This window comes from Schistocerca gregaria, chromosome 1 (assembly GCF_023897955.1).
Source record: "Schistocerca gregaria isolate iqSchGreg1 chromosome 1, iqSchGreg1.2, whole genome shotgun sequence".
Taxonomy (NCBI): domain Eukaryota; kingdom Metazoa; phylum Arthropoda; class Insecta; order Orthoptera; family Acrididae; genus Schistocerca; species Schistocerca gregaria.
Window position 1 is genome coordinate 313,358,130 of NC_064920.1, and position 21,477 is coordinate 313,379,606.

The 21,477-nt window shown below is 39.8% G+C and overlaps 1 protein-coding gene across 2 annotated transcripts in view; it reads left to right on the forward strand.

The window, feature by feature from the left end:
- LOC126354635 (uncharacterized) overlaps positions 1 to 16,826 on the forward strand; it is a 146,345-nt gene extending 129,519 nt beyond the window's left edge. Inside the window, exon 9 of one of the 2 annotated variants that reach the window (XM_050004836.1) lies at positions 16,620 to 16,826. In XM_050004836.1, coding sequence (XP_049860793.1) covers positions 16,620 to 16,645 — 26 coding nt within the window. In that variant the 3' untranslated portion in view covers positions 16,646 to 16,826. The remainder of the gene's footprint in view (positions 1 to 16,619) is intronic. The other variant, XM_050005625.1, reaches the window with a different exon arrangement.
- Positions 16,827 to 21,477: the final 4,651 nt, after the last annotated feature.

The window sequence follows — 21,477 nt, forward strand, 5'->3', positions numbered from 1 at the left end:
CTCAGGTTTTCAAATCTCACTTGGTGCAGTCCCCAGCAATCAGTCTTTCCTTGTTGTCCTGTCCAGTAAGTCTCCCCAGAGCCACGGTTCTGGGTGACTTTTCCAAAATCTACCCCTCGTCCTAAATCTCTCCAGCCTTTTTCCTTCAACCCTCTTCCTTCAACTTCAACCCTTCTGCAGGAACTGGCTCTGAAAGCCTGCATAATTATAACCTTATTTTATGTGCATGTTCTGCTGCTGCTTAGTGAGTAGATTTTTTATCTATCCACTTACCTTATATTGTCAAAAATTGGTTGTTTTCATCACTATTTTATATGTTATTCTAGTTAAAATAGATATTTCTGAATGCCAAAACGTTATCGCTTCAAGAAAGTAAAATTGTACTTTTGAAAAAAATTACATTTGAACATTTTGTAATTTTTATGGTACAATAATTTTGGATAAAGATATTTCTTGAATTATGTAATTACCAAACAAGACACGATATTCTTTATAAAGAAGGAAATCAAGTCTTTCAAATAAGGTATGTTAAACTTAAAACAAACAATTATTAGCAAGATTATATTTTTAAGTACATATATCATCCTGTTTCCTGAAACAAAATGTGTCTACACAAACTACTTATTCTGTTATCTTCAGTCATGTGTAAATTACACTCTGACTAATAATCTTTAGAAAAATATTACCTGAGAAGGAATTCAGATGCTTCACTCAATACACAGTTTATGTATCAAATATGTAAAAGAAAAGTAAAAGAAAAAAAATTAGCATTTATGTTATGAGGAATATCACAGTAACTTTTGTCAGTCAGTTCCCCACCCCATTTTGATTATACAAATAGATACTGGAGATTGCTGACTGGATAATGTAACAGATAAAAACAATCAAAAACCTCTTGTGGTCATAACATAACAGAATATATCAAATGCTATTAAACATTCTACTGTTAAAAATGGAAAACAGGAGAAATCTTCACATTACATCATTACAAACTATATGTGTGAGTCTGATCTCACAATATTTTTGTAAAAATTGTTATTAATCTTGTTTTTTTACGCAAATATATTGATTTAAATTTCTGAAAATGACTCATCTTTGGCAAGTGGGCACAACATTAAAAAAAAAAAAATTGATGATGCTTCCACAGGCTTGTCTCACTAAATATTGGTCCGTTCCTTCTTCTTTTCACCTTTTGATGTCTCAGTCCTCCACTCTTCACTTGCATTTACCTGAAGTGACTTCACATCACATGGCTAGTTTCTTTTCTTTACTTGACGACCATCGTCCACAAGTCCTTTGGATGATCTTTCTTGAGAAAGTTACTGTCTTTCAGTCTCCATTTTCTAATCAAAATGCATATGAAAAAGACACAATAAAACTTACATTAGGAAATACACTGCCTGATAACAAAAATGGAGTACTCAGAAGACATCACTGGATGTCAACGTAACTTCACCCACATACACATACACACCATCAATGGGTACATAACTGATAAGAGTTGTAATTCTATGTTACAGGTAGACTGACCACCTTAGTGAGTAAGCTTTGCTTGTGTTTAGTGTTGTTGCCAAGCCTGGTAAGGTACATAAGGTGTGTGAACAGCATAAGATGGCAACTGGTCACTGTGAAGGACACAGTGATGACGCATATTCTTGTGACACAATGTTATCAGTTCTTGACGGAGCTTGATAGGGTCTGCATTGTGAGTCTCCATTTTGCCAGTATTTTGAATCATGAAGTATCCAGATTTGTGAGGCATTCAGATGTGGCAGTGGCCCAACGTTGGACTGCATGGTAATGTGTGGTCTGGCATACTTGTTGTCAAGGCTCCAGTTGACCATGCATGACCAACATAAAAGAGGAGCACTGTATTATGCATTATAACAACCTTCACATCTGTACCTTCCATCCAAAAACAAGTCATCCCACACTGTTCGTTAGAGACTACCAGTAGTTGTACTAGGGAATTGTGATCCTGTGCATAGACTGCCATTGACATCAAAACACAAATGACTGCACTCAGAGTGGTGTGTTGACGGGGAAGCATGGACTGCTGATGAATAGTGTCGCATTGTATTCAGCGAGAATCATGATTCTGCACCACCCCTGATGACCATTGCTGGCGATTTCCAGAAAACTGGGAAGAGGACATGCACAGTGGCACTACTCACAGTGGCATGGTGTGGAGAGCGTCTGGGTATGAGTGCTGGTCATGGCTGGTAGTGGTTGGGGGCAACTCTGATGACAAAATGGTTTATAATGGACATCATGCGTCTACAGATGTTACGTATCATGTGGCACTATTGTAGTACCATTTTTCAACAAGGCAATGCTCATTTACACATGACTAGTGTCTCTACAAACTGCCTACTGTAGTTTGAGGTACTCCAGCAATCAGGCAGACCCTGAGGCCTGTCCCTGACAAAACATGTGTGAAAAAATCTTGGAATTCATCTTTTCCCATGTTCCAGAATCCAGGATATCAAGGAGCAGTTATAAAAGTTGTGGGCCAGTTTGCCACAGGAGAGGATACAATGGCTTCATGATACTCTTGCCAACCAAATCAGTAGGTGCATCCATGGCAGATGAGATGCAATGTCATACTGATCAGTAGGTTCATACTGCCAAGTTCTTCATTTATTTGACTCAATTTTTTAATCACAGCAATAACATCACAGATTGCAAAGTTTTTGTCAGGCAGAGTATTTTCAATTACCATGCTCTTCATGTTCAGCACAATAGTTGTACAAACTTGTATGAAAAATATTTAACATATTAAGTGGGTATGTTCATAGAATATTACCCCCACATAACATGAAAATTTATTAAACTCGTGTTTAAGACGCCAATGAACTAAGTATTAAAGCAAATCTCTAAGTTTCAAAATTCAAATGTTTTATGCTTTTCAGTTCTGTGAAAACTGTTGTTAATTACTGTCAGGCATCTTTCCATGTTATATTATTTTGACTAGACACAAATAAAAATTTCTACATAATCAGTGCCATAAATCACTGATATAAAAGAGAAGATAATAACCAGACTATGCGAGGAAGGCAAGCACAATAATAATCTGAAGAACATTCATAGAGTACATATATCAATTTTAATTACAATTAACCTTCACTGTCTTATAGTTTTTATGATTTATCTTAAATTACTGAACTTCTTGTCATATTTTTGAACATAAGAGACTATTTTTACCTCACTGCCACCATTTTTACATACACAAACCAAATGTTGTATGAAATAACAAAGCTGTTCATTCAGAACAAACAGTACTTCTTTGTACAACAGTGGAAAATCCAGGAATGAATGTTACAATATTATGAAAAGGATAGCTGCTACTCACCAATAGTGGAGAGACTGAGTCACAGATAAGCACAAGAAAAGTACTGTCAGAAAGTAAGCTTTCAGGCCAACAAGGCCTTTGTCAGAGATAGAATACACACACACACACACACACACACACACACACACACACACACACACACACGCATGCACAACTCATTCACACATGACCGCCATCTCTGGCTGCTGAGGCCACACTGTGAGCAGCAGTACATGATGGAAGACGCATCCGGGTGGTGGGAGTAAGGAGGAGGCAGGGATGGCAGGGTAGGTCTGGGGGATGGATGGTAAAGTGCTGCTTGTGGAATCATACAGCAATGAAGTTGTGAGGGGGGGGGCGAGGGGGGGAGGGGTAGGGCAGCTAGGCACAATCAGGGGTTAGACGGAAGGTGGGAGGGGTGGTGGGGGCAGTGGTTAGTGGAAAAGGAGAGAGGTAAAAAAACTGTGAGTGTGCTGGTGGAATAGAAGACTGTGTAATGCTGGAATGGGAAAGGTGAAGGGGCTATGGGGTAAGGATAATGACTAACATAGGTTGAGGCCAGGGGGTGGGGTTACAGGAACATACAATATACTAATATACTGTAATTCAGAAAAGCTGGTGTTGGTGGTAAGGATCCATATGGCACAGGCTGTGAAGCAGTCATTGCAGCGAAGAACATCATGTTGGGCAGCTTGCTCAGCAATGAGGTGGTCAAGCTGTTTCTTGGCCACCTTTTTGTCAGTGGCCATTTATGTGGCCAGATAGCTTGTTGGTTGTCATGCCCGTGTAGAATGCAATACACTGGTTACAGCTTAGTTTGTAGATCACAAAACGGTTTTCACAGGTAGCCCTGCCTCTGTTGGGATACGTGCAGCTTGTGACCAGATTGGAGTAGGTGGTGGTGGGAGGATGTATGGGACAGTTCTTGCAGCTAGGTCTATTATCAAGATATGAGCCATGAGGAGCCATGAGGCAAAGGGATGGGAGCAGGAGTTGTGTAGGGATGGACAAGGATATTGTGTAGGTTCAATGGGCAGTGGAATACCACTATGAGACAGGTGGGAAGGATAGTGGGTAGGACATTCCCCACTTCTGAGCACAATGACAGCTTTTCGAAAACATGGTGGAGAATGTGATTCAGTTGCTCAGTCCTGGATGGTACTGAGTCACGAGGAGAATGTGCTCCTCTGCGGCCAGACGGTGAGACTTTGGTGGATAATGGATGACTAGAGAGATTAGGCATAGGAGATCTGTTTCTGTACAAGGCTGAGGGCGTATAACATCTGTGAAGGCATCAGTGAGACCCTCGGTGTATTTCAAGAGGAACCGCTTGTCACTTTAGATGCGATGTGCATGAGTGGCTGGGCTATATGGAAGTGACTTATAGATATGGAGTAGGTGGCAGCTGTTAAACTGGATGTATTCCTGGTGGTTGGTAGGTTTGATATGGACAGGGGAATTGATGTAGCCATCTTTAAAGTTGAGGTCAACATCAAGGAAAGTGGCTTGTTGGGTTGAGCAGGACAGGTGAAGTGAATGTGAAGTAGGTGTAGAAGTTCTGGAGGAATGTGGATAGGGCAGCCTCACCCTCAATCCAGATCATGAAGATGTCATCAATGAATCTGAACCAGGTGAAGGTTTTGGGATGGGTATTTAGGAAGTATTCCCCTAGATGGACCACGAATAGGTTGCCATTTGATGGTGCCATGTGAATGCCCATAGCTGTATCCCAGATTTGTTTGTAGGGAATCCCTTCAAAGGAGACAATTGTGGATGAGGATATTGTTGCGTCATGGTGATCAGGAAGAAGGCTGTAGGTTTGGAATCCATCAGATATTTGGAAAGGTACTGATCAATAGTGGTACCGACATGGGCATTAGGAATGTTAGGGTGAAGGGAGGTGGTGCCAATAGTGATGGGGAGGGCACCAAGTGTTAAGGAATAGGAACTGTGTAGAATCGGCAAAGGAAATAGTTGGTATCTTTTATATAGGACGGTAGGTTCCAGGTAACAGGCTGAAAGCATAGGCCTATGAGAGCAGAGATTCTCTCGGTGGGGGCACAGTAACCAGCACAATGAAGCATCCTGGGTGGTTGGGTTTATGGACTTTAGGAAGCATGTAGAAGGTAGGAGTGTGGATGTGTTAGGGGTGAGGAGAGAGATGGACACCGGGGAGAGGTGCTGGGATGGGCCTAAGGATTTGAGGAGAGACTGGAGATCCTACTGGATTTCTGGAGTGGGGTCACTGTGGCAGGGTTTGTAGGTGGATGTATCTGACAGCTGGGGGAGTTCCTCCACCAGGTGATTATTGCAATTCAAAATAACAGAGGTAGAGTCTTTGTCAGCAGGTAGGATTATAAGGCTGGGATAAGTTTTTAGGTGGTGGATTGTGGTCTTTCTGCAGATGTAAGGTTAGTTTGCATATTGAGGAATTTGGGGAATGATGGTGAGGCAAGGTTTGAGATTAAGAAATACTGGAAAGTTAGCAGAGGGTGATATGGGGGCAGTGAGGGTGAATCATGGTTGGATGGAAGAGTGAAATGAGTCAGGCAGAGTTCAACATTGGTGTTTGGTTGAGTCTGATTGCTGAGTTGGTGACAAAAAAGTGTTTCCACTGTAGGTGTCGGGAGAAGGATAGAAGGTAATTACCAAATCCTGTCGAATTTGGGAGTTGGGCAAAAATTGAGGCCTTTGAGATCTTGTCAGCTATAAGGGGATGTGGGGAAGGTTTGGAGTTTGTTGTAGTGGTGGTGGATAGCGGTGGTCCACAATGGGAGTAGGAAGTGAATAATTTGTAACTGTTTTCTAGCACATTACTATAATCAATGTCTGTCCTTCTTCCTCTTCTTTCCTGTGTTTCTCTTGTCATCTTACAAACTGCACTGCATGCTCTACGTATGAGCCATGCTGTATCAACCGTGGTGGTTGCACACAACAGATAGCTACAAGGTCGTGCTGACTGTTGGTGCAGAATCTCATGTCCCACATTACTCCCACCGATATCATTAATCCAATATCTTGAACACTACCTTTCCCAATGCCCAAAAAATTTGACCTACAACCTCCTTCATAATCACCATGACCAACTATATCCTCACCCACAATTACTTCTCCTTTGAAGGCATTACCTACAAACAAATCCAGGTATGACTATGGGCACTCAAAAGGCACCATTCAATGCCAACCTGTTCATGGGCCATGTAGAAGAATTCTTCCTAAACAACCAAAATCCCAGACCCTTCATCTGTTACAGATTCACTTATGACATCTTCATGATCTGATTCGAGGATGAGGATGCCCTATCCATATTCCTCCAGAACCCCTACACCTATTCCCAAATTTGCTTCACCTGGTACTGCTCAAGCCACCTTCCTTGACCTTGACCTCCACCTCAAAGATGGCTACATCATTACCTTTGTCCATATTAAATCTACCAACCACCAGCGATACCTCCACTTCGATAGTTGCCACCCATTCCATGCCAAGAAGTCCCTTCCATACAGCCTAGCCACCCATGTCCATCACATATGAATGACAATTAGTCCTCTTGAAATATACCAAGGATTTCACTGAGGCCTTCACAGACCATAATACCTACTCAACCTTGCAAAAAAAAAAAAAAAAAAAAAAAAAAAAAAAAAAAAAAAAAAAAAAAAAAAAAAAAAAAAACAGATGTCCTGTGCCTAATCTCTCCAGTCACCCATCACCTTCCAGAGTCTCGCCTTCTGGCCACAGAGGAGCACTCCCTTTTTGAGTCAATATCAACCAGGACTGGAGCAACTGAATAACATTCTCCACCAGGGTTTTGACTATTTCTCATTGTACTCTGACATGAGGAATGTCCTACCCACTATACTTCCCACCCTTCCTGCAGTAATATTGCACTTCCCACAAAACCTACACAATATTCTCATCAACCCCTACATAACTCCCACTCTCAACCTTTTGCCTCGCGGCTCACATTCCTGTAATAGACCTCGATACTAGACCTGTCCTGCACATTCTCCCTCCACCACCTACTCCAGACCAGGCACAAGCATCACCTACCCTATCAAAGGCAGGGCTACCTGTGAAACCAGTCATGTGATCTGCAAGCAAAGCTGTAGCTACTGTCCTGCTTTCTACATACCCATGACAACCAACAAGCTATCTGTCCACATAAATGGTCCTAAAACTATGGCCAAAAACAGCTGGACCATCCCCTTGCTGAGCATGCTAACAAACACGACGTTCTTCATTTCAGTGAGCGCTTCACAGTCTGTTCCATCTAGATCCTTCCCACCAACACCAGCGTTTTTTGACTGCACTTGTGGAACTCTCCCTGCACTATATCCTACATTCCTGTAACCCTCCTGGCCTCATCCTTTGTTAGTTATTGTCCTTACCCTCTAGCCCCTTCCCTGTTCCCATATCAATACTACACAGTCCTCCATTGCACCAATCCACCTCTCTCCTTTTCTGCTAACCCCTTGCTCTATGTCTAACGTCCTGACTGTGCCTAGCTGCCCTACCCTCTCTCGACCTCATCCCTGTATGCTCCCAAAGCAGCACTTTACCATTCCCCACCCATAACCTACTATGCCTCCCCTTTCCCAACCCAGCTTTCTCCTTGCCACCACCACCTGCTTGTGTCTCCCATCATGTGCTGTGTGTGTGTGGTCTTTCATTGTGCCTATCTGTGACTCAGCATCTCCTCTAGTAGCAACTATTCTTTTCATAATATTAATACTCCTTTATACTTTTACAAAGTATTCTTTTGATAGAAAGTGAACAGCAATTAGTGTAAAATATTTTAATTTTTTTGAAACAGTCTTGACCCCAACAGATGTGTATTTCGGTTGGCAGTTGATTTTGATTTGTGATTTAGACCACCGTCCGGCCTCAGACATTATAATACAATAGTAACACATATTCAGAGTGATTTTTATAAAAAGAGGTAATAATATGTCTAAGAACATCAAGAGTATAAGCTATATTGATAACAGAATAAAATGTTATACCCATGACGGTGGCATGCGGCAGTGGACAGAACAAGATCCATAAGAACATGTACATCAACTGCCAAATAAGACAGTATTATTTGAGAATATATACTGTAATCCCCATCTATTGCATATGGCATTACATCATTGTCAGCCAATCATGTAATTATTAAGTGAAACATGTTACATTAAATCACATAGTTAAAATTTAAAAGTAATGGTTCACAACAAAATATGTCATAATCTTTTTAAATTAAAGAAATGCTATGACATTATTTGGTTGGTTTTGTAAGTAGACTGCCCGCTATTGGCATTTGTATGAACTCATTGACTGGAGTCATAGAAATGGCTTTATTGGTTACCACAGCAGTGGTATGCCAATATCAACAGTTACACTCTGATGAAGCCTGCAAGAGACACTGTGGTAGAGGATGGAAAGCTAAGATGGTGGTAAGTATCCTTTGGTGTGGAAGTCGATCATCATGCTTCTGTTGCGATAGACAATAGTAAGGAAGAAACCGACTGCCACAGTTATGCCTCCAGTGGTCAGGAGAAACAGTTGAAGTGATCACTTGCAAAGATTGTACCCTATTGTCACAGAACCTGGTAAAAAACTTTGCATTAAAAACTAAAGACTACAGAGGGGCATGCATGATGTCAGGAATCATCTGGAAGTGCTTGAGGCACTCAGAAGACATGATTATCCAATGAATCACTTATTGCGACAACTTTACAAAAGGGTGGTTCACTATTGGCCCTAGTTGCCTCCTGTCTTTGTCACAGACTCTCAGTGTCGGACACTGTGCCAGTCCTTGCACCTGTGGCCTAGCAAGACATCATTCCTCTTGCATTAATAAAGATGCTACCGGCTGAGGGAGTGTGCTCGATCCCAATCCATGCCTCTTCTTCTCTTGACCATCACATCCATGGTGTGGTGTAGGCGCCAGGCGTTGAACCCAGTACTACCGGACAGGTCGTCGACTCCCGTCCCACCCTCAGAGAGTACAGCATCTTGCACTGCACTGCCGTTGGTAGTTGATCAGCTCTCATATCAGTAGTGGTTGGTGTGGCATAGTGTGAAGTTCATTAGCGGAGTTCAGCTCTATGGAACTCCACAACTGGCTGGTACTATGCTATTTGATCTGAGACAAGACTTAAACAACATGGTCATGGAATACGATGTCGTTGACATGAGCTCCATCATTCCCACTGACTGAACCATTCTCCCTACTTTGAGCTGGGGCTCTGGTATTCAAAGAGCTCTCTGTGGTTCTGTGACATGCGGTTTACTAGTGATGACCACATGTGGTCTCGTTATTCTGCTACCCTTGCTTTAATTCTCCTTAGCAGCTAGTTAAATTGGTCTACGAGTGTTTTCCCTAGCTGTGGCTACTGCTTCTTGTGGCATTCCAACATGCAAAAGAGCGTGCATGCTATTTTGCTTAGTCACTGTCCTTCTCTGTTTTCCCATTGTGTGCACCCACTCTCACTCAGCTACTGTGTTACATCACCCAGGTATGGCTTCTTATACACTGGCAAATTATTCCCTGTTGGTATACAATGCTGTGTGATCGGTGTTGCTGGTAGTGGGCCATTTGAATCAAATACATCTATATATTGCAACAATAAATCTTCCATGCCTTCCTGTTCTCCATCCTTCAAGTGACTAACCTTGTTCCGTACTATATCTGCATGAATGGATTGTTTGATGCTACGATCACCGTGTGACCTGTCGATATCCTCTGTCGAGTACCTCTAAGCTCGCTACAAGTAAACCTTTTGGGAGATCCACATCATCTGCCCCAAAATTATCCATGGTAACAGGAATCATCAGTTCCCCACTAATATCTGATATGCGCACAAGAGCCCTCCTTATATAACAATGCATTTCATCCAGTGGTTCATTGTTCTGCAGTGGCTCGACCACACAGAATCTTTCTCGTGTAGCATCAGTGTCTACCGATACCCATACTAACTTCCCTGTACCAGCAGGTACTTTGTCATGTGTACCTATTCTTAATGAACATGTATGCAGTTCATTTCATAACACCTTAGCTAATGGTGCATCTTGCTACATTGTAACCCTTACAGCTGTTGTACCCATTGGAAACAAGTTTCTGCCAAGTTCAACTGTGCACTGCAAAATATTAAATTTAGCGAGATGCCTATCCAGGAATTCAAGTCCAAGAATCACAGAATAACCTTGTCCTACAGACGGCAATACTTCTATTTGCTCACAGAATTCTGTATTTCCAATATGAAAAACGAGTCATGTTGTCCCTAATGACACCACATCAATGTCTCCTACTCCACATAACTTATACCTTGGAGTCACTAAATTTCTCCTAACCACAAGATCTAGATTAACAACAGAAATATTTGCACCTGTATCAACCAGAAACTTATACTTCTTACTATTTAGGACGCCCATTAAACAACAATCCATCTCTGCCTTAAATTCTGTAGTATTTTGATTTACTGCAGTATTTTGATTTATTAGGAATACTTTCCAATGAATGAAACATTCCCGGTGCAGTTTAATGTGCCCTGTCGTTTGTTTTCACCATTCTGCTTTCTACTCTTACATTCATTTACCTTATGGCCAAAATGCCCACACTCATAGCATTGTACCTGTTTGCATTGTGCTCTGACGTGTCCCTTGTGTCCTCAATGATAACAAGTTTTCTCTGCAACAAACAACTGTTTCTCTGTGTGTCCTCACATCGCACTACCTACTTCCTGCACATACATGGCAATGCACAATGCTGCAGCTAAATCATTTGGATCTCCCATCCCAAATCATCATCAAAATCCTAACTCATCATGAAAATTCCACAGAAATACCCCTCAAACACACATCTAAAGCCCTGTTCTCAGATTCCCTGAGGATAACACGATCAGCAACTGGATTTCCCATTAATTCATGTGCCTGAGCATTCACCTTAGGTATTCGGTCCGAAAAATTTTCTACTGTTTCATTTGCTTTATGAGCTAACTCACTCAATTGTTCTCTAAAAAAACCTATCACTATTCTGTTTATGGTACCTGTGCTGCGAACCTTCAGCTAATTGCTTAAATGAAGTTGTTTTACCAAGTGTTTCATGATACATGACATACATCTTTGCTTCACCCACAAGGCATAAGTTAGCCATCTGTAACATAACCTCATCTGACCAATTACATATTCTGTCTGTAGCCAAGACATACCATGACATCCTTAGGTGTCTTCTCAGAGAAAGGCATAATAAAGTGAGCTACAGAAAAATCTACTGCAAAGTGACATTGCCCTACTGAAGATTTTGTTTCACAAGAACCTGGTTGTGAATTTTATGTGGCTTTCAAAGCCTCTGATTGCGCCTTTAATTCCTCATGAAATACTTTCTGCTGTGCATTCTCTTCTAGAAAATGTGATACTTGATATGTTAATTCAGCTATTGCCTCACTGGTAGAAACCAGTCTGGCATTCTTGTGCAATTTACTACTATCTTCTAAACCACAACACATAACAGATACATGTGACACTACACACAGGACAGACAACAAACTTAACACTGTAATACATAAATGACAACGAATTATGGTCCAACTGGCAATTTAACCACCCTAGATCAAACTCCTTGCACAACTTAACACTAACACTTATAAATGACCCAGTCAACTTATACGGCTTAAACCAGCTTGATGCATGCTAATGAACACAACTTACAAATACTATTACATAGAATTACTATTTTCTCCATCCCATATCCACATATTACTAACATAAGGACAGCATATACCTTACAGAAAAGCAACCTGTGACATATCCATCAGAACAGGAAAAATGTTTTTATGATGCTCACAACAGTAAAGTTGTTGCTGTAAAGTCTGGAGTCTCACTACTACGAACTACTGCAAGCACTGAGGCAGAGCACCTCTGATGCCCAACCTCCAGATGAAAATAGTGGAGTTGACACTTCTGACACCAATTTACAGAGGGGTCAAGTGAATGATGCCTCTGCACTATGCAGGGAATCGTCTGGAAGTGCTTTTGGTGCTAAGGAAACATGATTGTTCAATGAATCATTTATTCTGACAACTTTACATAGGGTGTTGCACTGTTGGCCATAGTTGCCTCCTGCCGTAGTCATGCACAGACTCTTGGTGTTGGATGCTGTGCCAGTCTTTGCGCCTGCATCTGAGTGAGACATCGTTCCTCTTGCATCAATACAAATGCTCAACCCAGCCTGGTACAGCATGGATAGCTGCTACTGTGCCTCTTCTTCCCTGGACCAACCCATCTGGAATGTGGTGTAGGCAGCAGGTGTTGAATCTTGTACTGCCAGACTCTTCACTGTCCCACACTCAGAGAATACAGCACCTGGTACAGCACTGCTTCTGATAGTTCATCAGATCTTCCATCAGTAGTGGTTGGTGCGTCACAGCATGAAGTTGATCAGTGGAGTTTAACACTGCAGCACTCCACAGCTGGCTGGTACTGCGCTGGTTTATCTGAGACAAGACTTACTAAAACCATGTGGTCATGGAATGGAATGTCTGGAATGTCATTGACATGGTCTACATTGTTTCCATTGACCTGAACTGTTCTCCCTACTAGGAGATGGGGCTCCGGTATTTAAGGAGCCCTCTGTAGCTCTGTGATGTGCGGTTTACTAGCAATGACCGCTTGTGGCCTCATTATTTTGCTACCCTTGCTTTAATTCTCTCTTAGCAGCTAGTTAAATTGGCCTATGAATGTTTTCCCTAGCTGTGGCTATTGCTTCTTGGGCATTCCAATGCATGAATGAACGTGCATGTTATTTTGCTTAGTCGCTGTCCTTCTCCATTTTCCCGCTGCGTGTGCTCTCTCTCACTCAGCTACTGCAGAGTTGCAGACTGTGCTGCCCATCTGTCTTGCATCACTGTGCTTCCTGGTCTGTCGTTAATCATGGCATAACCATCCTATCTTACATCAAGGTGTTTGAACACCATTAAAAATTTTATAACTTGGAACCTGTATTACTCTGTGCCGTAACAAGACATTATCATGACTGAAAAAGTAAGACACACAAAAAACAATGAATCAGAAGTTGACGAAAGTATTAATAATAAATGCAGAGAAAAAAGCTGGAATAACTAAAGCAGTAGGGGCAATACTTCAACTGTAGTTTGCAGGATTGATTATATTCCTAAAACATTATAGGTTTATACTGAACATGGCTTTATAGAAATTGATAGTGTTTCTGCCCCAAAAATGTCATGCTAAGATTACAATGTTTATCAATGAAAATAGTCATTCAGGTCATGGAATTACTAATTAAATCCTTGATGAGATGGAAATGTATGCACATTTTATGGTTGACAAACTGTTTTCTGTAACAGTCATTAATTTTTTACTCGTGTAACTAACACACACTTTACATACACTAAATGTGCTTCTTTTTATATAATTGACAAACTGTTATCTACAACATCATTCATTTTTGTACTGATGTAATTAATGTACTTCCTTTATTACATGAGTTTCTGTCACCAGTAAATGTGGGGAAGATTTTACATTGTGTTTTTGTTTTTTAAAGCATCTGGAAAACCTTACTCTCACATTAAATCACACAGAATTTATGTATAATGTCATTGTACTAATATATTATAGGAAACATTTTATGTAATGCTAGGTATTATGTAGGGATTTTGAAGCTAAACCCTGTCAAAACTTCCAATCAGGTTCTGTGACAGTAATGTACAGCCCTTCAGTGTGTTTGCTTCAACTGTTTCTTCTGACCACTGGAGGCTGAAATGTGGCAGTCAGTTTCTTTGTTACTATCGTATGTTGAGGTTGAAACACAGTGACTGACTTCCAAGCCATTCCTCAGCTGCTTCCTAAACTTTCCAACCTCTACCACAGTGTTGCTGGTGGGCTTTGCTGAGGTGGAACTATCAATTTTGACAAGCCATTGCCATGGTAATCAACACAGTCATCTCTGCTATGACTGCTGTCATGAGTTCACAAAAAAGTCCATAGAGTCTACATCAAAACTGCTGGAATCAACATTACATTTCATTTTTATAAAATGATTATGAAAGGATTTGTTGTGAACCATTTTGTATTTAATCTTCATATATATTTTTGTATCTATTTTACTTGTAAATTTTTGCTGTATCATTTAATGTAACGTACCTCACACAATAAGTACATGATTGACTGTCAGTGATGTAATGCCATATACGGTGAATGGAGCTTACACTATACATTGTCGAGTAATGCTGCCTTATTCAGCAGTAGACATCAGTGTTCTTATGGATCTTGCTCCATCCACCACCACCACTGCCATCATGGGTATAACATTTTATTCTGTTATTCCTGTAGCTTTTACTGTACTGTCATCTCTTTTTATATATTATCATCCAAATTATCATCTCTTTTTATAGAAATCTCTCTGAATACGTATTACTATTGTACTCCAGTGCCTACAGACTGTAGGTGGTCTAAATGATAGACTGAAATCGGTTGCCAACTAAAATAAATGTCTGTTGTGATCAAGGCTATTTTAATAAATTTAATTTTTTTTTTAAACTCCTTCATACAGACAGTTCGTGATTTCTGTTATGCCATTTAGATGTTTATTACTTTACTTGGCCTGCTCACCGATGAAGGGTATTCGCAAATATTAACTACTGCAGAAATGAGTTGCATGCCATGTAATACAGATTACCCTTCACACTCATATACGTTATTACTCCATTATAATTCCATTATTATTTCATTGAATACTTCTTCACTTCATCTTTAACATATAATCATTAAAGTACTTCCTCATTATTTCATTATCATCTGTGTTACTCCACTGCTGTGCCAGTATTCCATAGAGAACAACATATCCCTGCATTGCCTCTACCTCTATTAAATTTACTTTATAAAATAATGCTTCACAGACAATAAATATAAATAGTTGTTACTGACAAACAATTCCTTTTTGTTATGAAAATAGTATACATGTTAATCAATTTCATACTGTGTTCACCGTTTCCTTTACTCAAGCCTGAAGTGCTCTATTGAAGTCATGACAAATATTATTATGAGCAACACAACTCATTTTCTTATATCTGAGCACATACCTCTAGTAGTATTTTCACATACTTACACAAAGGGCACTAAAATCAATTATAAAAGATCTTTCCTGTTATTGCTGTACCACATTGTAGGTGTTTCTGTGATTTTTCCTGTTATGTTTTCTGGCACAGTTCGCATTCTGGGCACCTCAGGTTTTATTAATTTTATCTGAAAGAGTTTTGTTATTTTGTCCAAAATTTCACTACAAATGCAGAGAGAGAATGCAACTTTTTTCCCCAATATCTTAACTAAAATATCATTAGCATACATCCTCTGAATTTTAATTTCATTGTCTTTACTGCTGCATATGAATCAGAGGTTGTCACTAACAGTGACTTTTATGTATATAGTTCTCTCTGCCTGACTGGACAATGCTGGTCTCTACGTGTTGACTGTGTTTCTTATAGTATCTAGTTCAGTCAAGAATAAATGTGCTTTCCAAATCCACTGGCATCTAATTATGTCAGGTAGTCCAGTGGGTTTATTCGTACAAGCGCAGACGAAAACTCAAAGTTTATTAAGCGAAAATTCAGTTGTGATTAAATTTTGACTGATGGTAGTAGAGGAAAATTACTTTCCCTTATATCTGAAGACAGAGTAGTGGAAGAATAGAATGAACCAACAAATGAAGATTGGATTCATCCAGCTGTGAAAGCACAATTTACCACATAGTATATTCACTAAAGAGCAATAAGACTATTGTCTACAGCTGGATCACTCTCATCTTGTAGTCTGGTGTGACATGCTTTCCTTTTCTAACCTTTCCCACCATACCCCTTTCCCCTTCTTGAGAAAGAAACTAATTATTCTGAAAGCTAGGATACTATTATGTATTTTAACATTTACTTTTTTTTACATGTCTGTTGGCAGTACTCAATATTTCACCTCCTGAACTTAATAACTGGCTAGCAATTCTGTCTCATAATTTAATAGTTTTCTTGGTTGAATTGTAGTTTAATAAATATATGAAGGACTTACAAGTTGTATCAATTGTTTTATTTAATGTCTATGTTCCAAGTATAATTACTATGTAACTACTATCTAAGACCTTTCTAAAAGTCACTGATTTGAGGAGTTCACAGAAAAAAATGTAAATCAATAAATTCATAGTTACAATTATCATCAAAATACAGTACTGTCCATCAGCTGAAAAACTTTTATCAGTGGCTTCAGAATTAAGTTTGTCTCTGTAATACATTTTTTTCTATTGTTTCAGGTACACCGATAACATATTCTTCTTAAAATAAGGAATAAAAGTGCTTTTCTTCATCTTTTGTTACTGAAATGAGATAAATTCTCTAATGGACAATAAATAAATGATAGCATATGGAAAAGACAAACATTGCAATTAATAAATCTCAAATCATACTATGTTTTTTGGACTGGGACTGCTTAAGGATTATTCCAACACAGGTTTCCGACAAATAGAAACTGTGCATTACAGAACATGCAATTTGAATGTATTATAAAATTTTTGCACCAATTCAAGAGAGAGAAAAACAACAACATATTGTCATAAATAGCGGTAGGTATAAAGATAACCACTCACCATATAGTAGAGAGCTTGATATGGACATTAATAATATTGCTCTTTCAACAAAGCTTTAGGTTCCTATTTTTGTTAGTCTGTTAACTACAGCAAGAGTGACTTAAATACAAATTCAATCTTATTTACATGGGCATCCATCTCTTCAGTGCTTGAACTATACTGGTCTAGTTTACTCCTACTCTGGTATCCCAGCGGGGCAACACTGAAAGCCCACTGGAGAGCGTGGAACTGGACTTCAGATACTAGGTGGAGTAATTAACACCAACTCCAGTGCTGCCTGCTGTGGCAGCACACACCATTCTGCTGGCCAATTAGAGCTCGTGGTTGCCCAATAAGATCTGTCAGGTAATGACACAAGACGCAGTGTAGTCACTGCAGTATGGTCTTGTTGTTGTAATGCACCATTGGTTCCTGGTCTCTGCATCACTATTTACCAGATGTTCTCTCTCCAGATTATTTGTTGGATTTTGTTTACCTGCAGTGCCATCTCTATTTGTCCATGTTCTGATTGTTAGTCTTTCCTGATTGCACACAACAGTCTGCTGTTGACAGCTCCAGAATGGTTAGTCCAGCCCAAATCCACAAGTATGAACATCTGCCCCCAGTTGCAGTTGATAATCGCACACACTTTCGAAATCACATAGGTAGCAAATAAGTGCTTCTTGATTGGATCCCAAGTAGCAATGGCGCAAATGCCACATCACGCCACAGAGATGTGAAGTACCCACAAACCAGATCCATGAAGGTGTGATTATGGTTCATCAGTATCGGATGTATCAATGACCTCTGAACAGCCAGTAATACCTTGATGCATATGCATTGGAGACTTCTACCGTGCACAACATAGCAACATGCAGAGTGTCTTTGTCAATGAGCATGCACTCGGTGGAAAAGATGGGCATCTCCCAAAAATTCGCGGTAAACTCTCAAGACAGACAGCAGTTTCCCCAGGTGATCCTTTTGCCAACAAGCTATTTAAAAACTTCAAAAATTGTAACAAAAATATCCATCTCCAGCTTGACACAAGCTCAACTAGGTTCCCCAGAATTAGCCCCACCCTCCCATAAGTTGGTAGCATATGGTGAGAGTTCAGTGCTCTTCTGGGACCAGTTCACAATTGCCACAGTTTACAAGAAGATCACACAGCTGATAACACTATTTTTTGATGATGGTCACTCAACTGGAAACATGCTCACTCTGGATGCCCTTCCATTGTTTTAATTCTCTATCAGTGATGAAGTAGTCTCTGACATGGTTGCCTTCCAGGAACTTGACGACCTGTGCACCACAATAGCACATATATTTGAAACTGATCACAGATTTCCAGGCTAATACCTCCTCACAACCAGAAATGGTGACCTGTTTCTGTTGAGTATGTCCTATTCCAGTCTCCGTATGGACAGCAGTCAAGTCAGAACTCATCAACTTCACAAGGCTGGGGTTATTGAACCTCTTAAAACAAGTGCTTGGGCCATTATCCTGGTAATATTAAAGAAATCCAAAGGCTCCCCAAGGCTATGTGGATACTTTAAATCGATAATCAATTCTCAGGCACAAGTAGAAACCCACACTATATCATGTTCAGAAGACCTCTTCACACAAAACTTGTTTCAAGAGAATATTTTTCTAAAATCAACTTTGTTTAAAAATATTTGCTAAGGCCAACAGATAAAGTGTCACAAATCATTGTAATTATCAATACTCCCTTTGGTTTGTACAAATGCAAGCACTTGCCTCTTGGATCTCTTCTGCTCCTGCAACCTTCCAGAGATATCTGGAAATATTAAACATGTCCATATTCACTTGTATTAACTACTGGCTGCAGCACCCAGCACTGCCTGGGATGTTTAATATCTGCCACACAATATAATTGGCCCTATGCCTTGTTGATACTCATAGTGAATGCAAACCGTGTGGGAAACTGAAATCACTTTTACTCAAAGGGACATATTTGAATCACTGAGTGTCAACAGAGTGTAATGGATAAATACATCTTCACAAATGGCATTTAAAAAAAAAAAAAAAGGGTTCTGGGCTGTTGGTTCCGACTTTTGCAAACATTCAAGTAACAAGTGGCGATCTAAACAACTTTAAAACTTTAGTTTCCAGATAACTTTGAGTTGTGCTTTGTTATCAGTATTCGATTAACAGAACTTAGATAGTAACTAAATGTTTTTCTATTAGCGTTTTCAATTCACTTCTTCAAGGAAATTTTTGCAAACCTTACATTTTCCCTGTATGAAAATACAATTAGTTGTTCCATCTGTTGTCACATTTTGCGATAAGTATCTTACTGCATTTTTGGAGAATTCATCTTCTATTGTTTCAGCTCAGTTTTAACTGTTGCAAGTGGGGCTGTATTTGAACATGACTTGAACTGTTGAAACAGATTATGTTACAGTTCAAGAAATCATGGGTTCTATTTGATCTTTTGATCAGCCCTCGATCTACTGACCTTTGTTGGTAATAGATCCGTGGCCCGCCTTTGTCTTTGTATGGTGCTGGAGATTTTAATAATAGAAATTACTGTGGAACACAGACTAAAATACCTTCTAGGGTATATGTCATATGTAACAACAGCAACCAGTCAATAAATAAGAGTTTGCAATCATGTTTCTGTCAAATTCTGGAGCTTTCACTCATCCCGTGATCAAGTGATGTCTGATAGTACCTCCAAGACAGGTACTGCCACTGCAATTTATTCTCGCAGTAGGCATTACAGTCAGTTTACCATGTTGTTGTTGTTGTGGTCTTCAGTCCAGAGACTGGTTTGATGCAGCTCTCCATGCTACTCTATCCTGTGCAAGCTTCATCTCCCAGTACCTACTACAACCTACATCCTTCTGAATCTGTTTAGCGGTATTCATCTCTTGGTCTCCCTCTACGATTTTTACCATCCGCACTGCCCTCCAATACTAAATTGGTGATCCCTTGGTGCCTCAGAATATGTCCTACCAATCAATCCCCTCTTCTAGTCAAGTTGTGCCACAAATTTCTCTTCTCCCCTATTCTACTCAGTACCTCCTCAGTAGTTATGTGATCTACCCATCTAATCTTCAGCATCCTTCTGTAGCACTACATTTCGAAAGCTACTATTCTCTTTTTGTCTAAACTATTTATCATCCACGTATCACTCCATACAAATACTTCCAGAAAAGACTTCCTCACACTTAAATCTATACTCAATGTTAACAAATTTCTCTTCTTCAGAAACGCTTTCCTTGCCATTGCCAGTCTACATTTTATATCCTCTCTACTTCGACCATCATTAGTTATTTTGCTCTCCAAATAGCAAAACTCATTTACTACTTTAATTGTCTCATTTCCTAATCTAATACCTTCAGCATCACCCGATTTAATATGACTACTTCCATTATCCTCATTTTGCTTTTGTTGTTCATCTTATATCTGCTTTTCAAGACATTGTCCACTGTGTTCAGCTGCTCTTCCAGGTCCTTTGCTGTCTCTGACAGAATTACAATGTCATTGGCAAACCTCAAATTTGTTTCCTTTACTGCTTGCTCAATACACAGATTGAATAACATCGGGGAGAGGCTACAAACCTGTCTCACTCCCTTCCCAACCACTGCTTCCCTTTCATGCCCCCCGACTGTTATAACTGCCATCTGGTTTCTGTACAAATTGTAAATGGCCTTTTGCTCCCTGTATTTTATCACAATTTGAAAGAGAGTATTCCAGTCAACATTTCCAAAAGCTTTCTCTAAGCCTACCAATGCTAGAAATGTAGGTTTACCTTTCCTTAATCTTTCTTCTAAGGTAAGTCGTAAGGTCAGTATTGCCTCATGTGTTCCAACATTTCTACAGAATCCAAACTGATCTTCCCTGAGTTCAGCTTCTACCAGCTTTCCATTCATCTGTAAAGAATTCGTGTTAGTATTTTATAGCTGTGACTTATTAAACTGATATTTCGGTAATTTTCACGTCTGTCAACATCTCCTTTCTTTGGGATTGTAATTATAATATTCTTCTTGAAGTCTGAGGGTATTTCACCTGTCTCGTACATCTTGCTCACCAGATGGTACAGTTTTGTCAGGACTGGCCATCCCAAGGCCGTCAGTAGTTCTAATGGAATTTTATCTACTACTGGGGACTTGTTTCCACTCAGGTCTTTCAGTGCTCTGTCAAACTCTTCACGCAGTATCATATCTCCCATTTCATCTTCATCTACATTCTCTTCCATTTCAATAATATTGTCCTCAAGTACATCGCCCTTGTATAGACCCTCTATATACTCCGTCCACCTTTCTGCTTTCCCTTCTTTGCTTAGAACTGGATTTCCATATATTCATACAAAGGGCTCTCTTTTTCTCTAAAGGTCTCTTTAATTTTCCTGTAGGCTTCCTTACATTTGTCTTCTAGCCATCCCTGCTTAGCCATTTTGCACTTCCTGTTGATCTCATTTTTCAGACATTTGTATTCCTTTTTGCCTGCTTCATTTACTGCATTTTTATATTTTCTCCTTTCATCAATTAAATTCAATATTTCTCCTGTTACCCAAGGATTT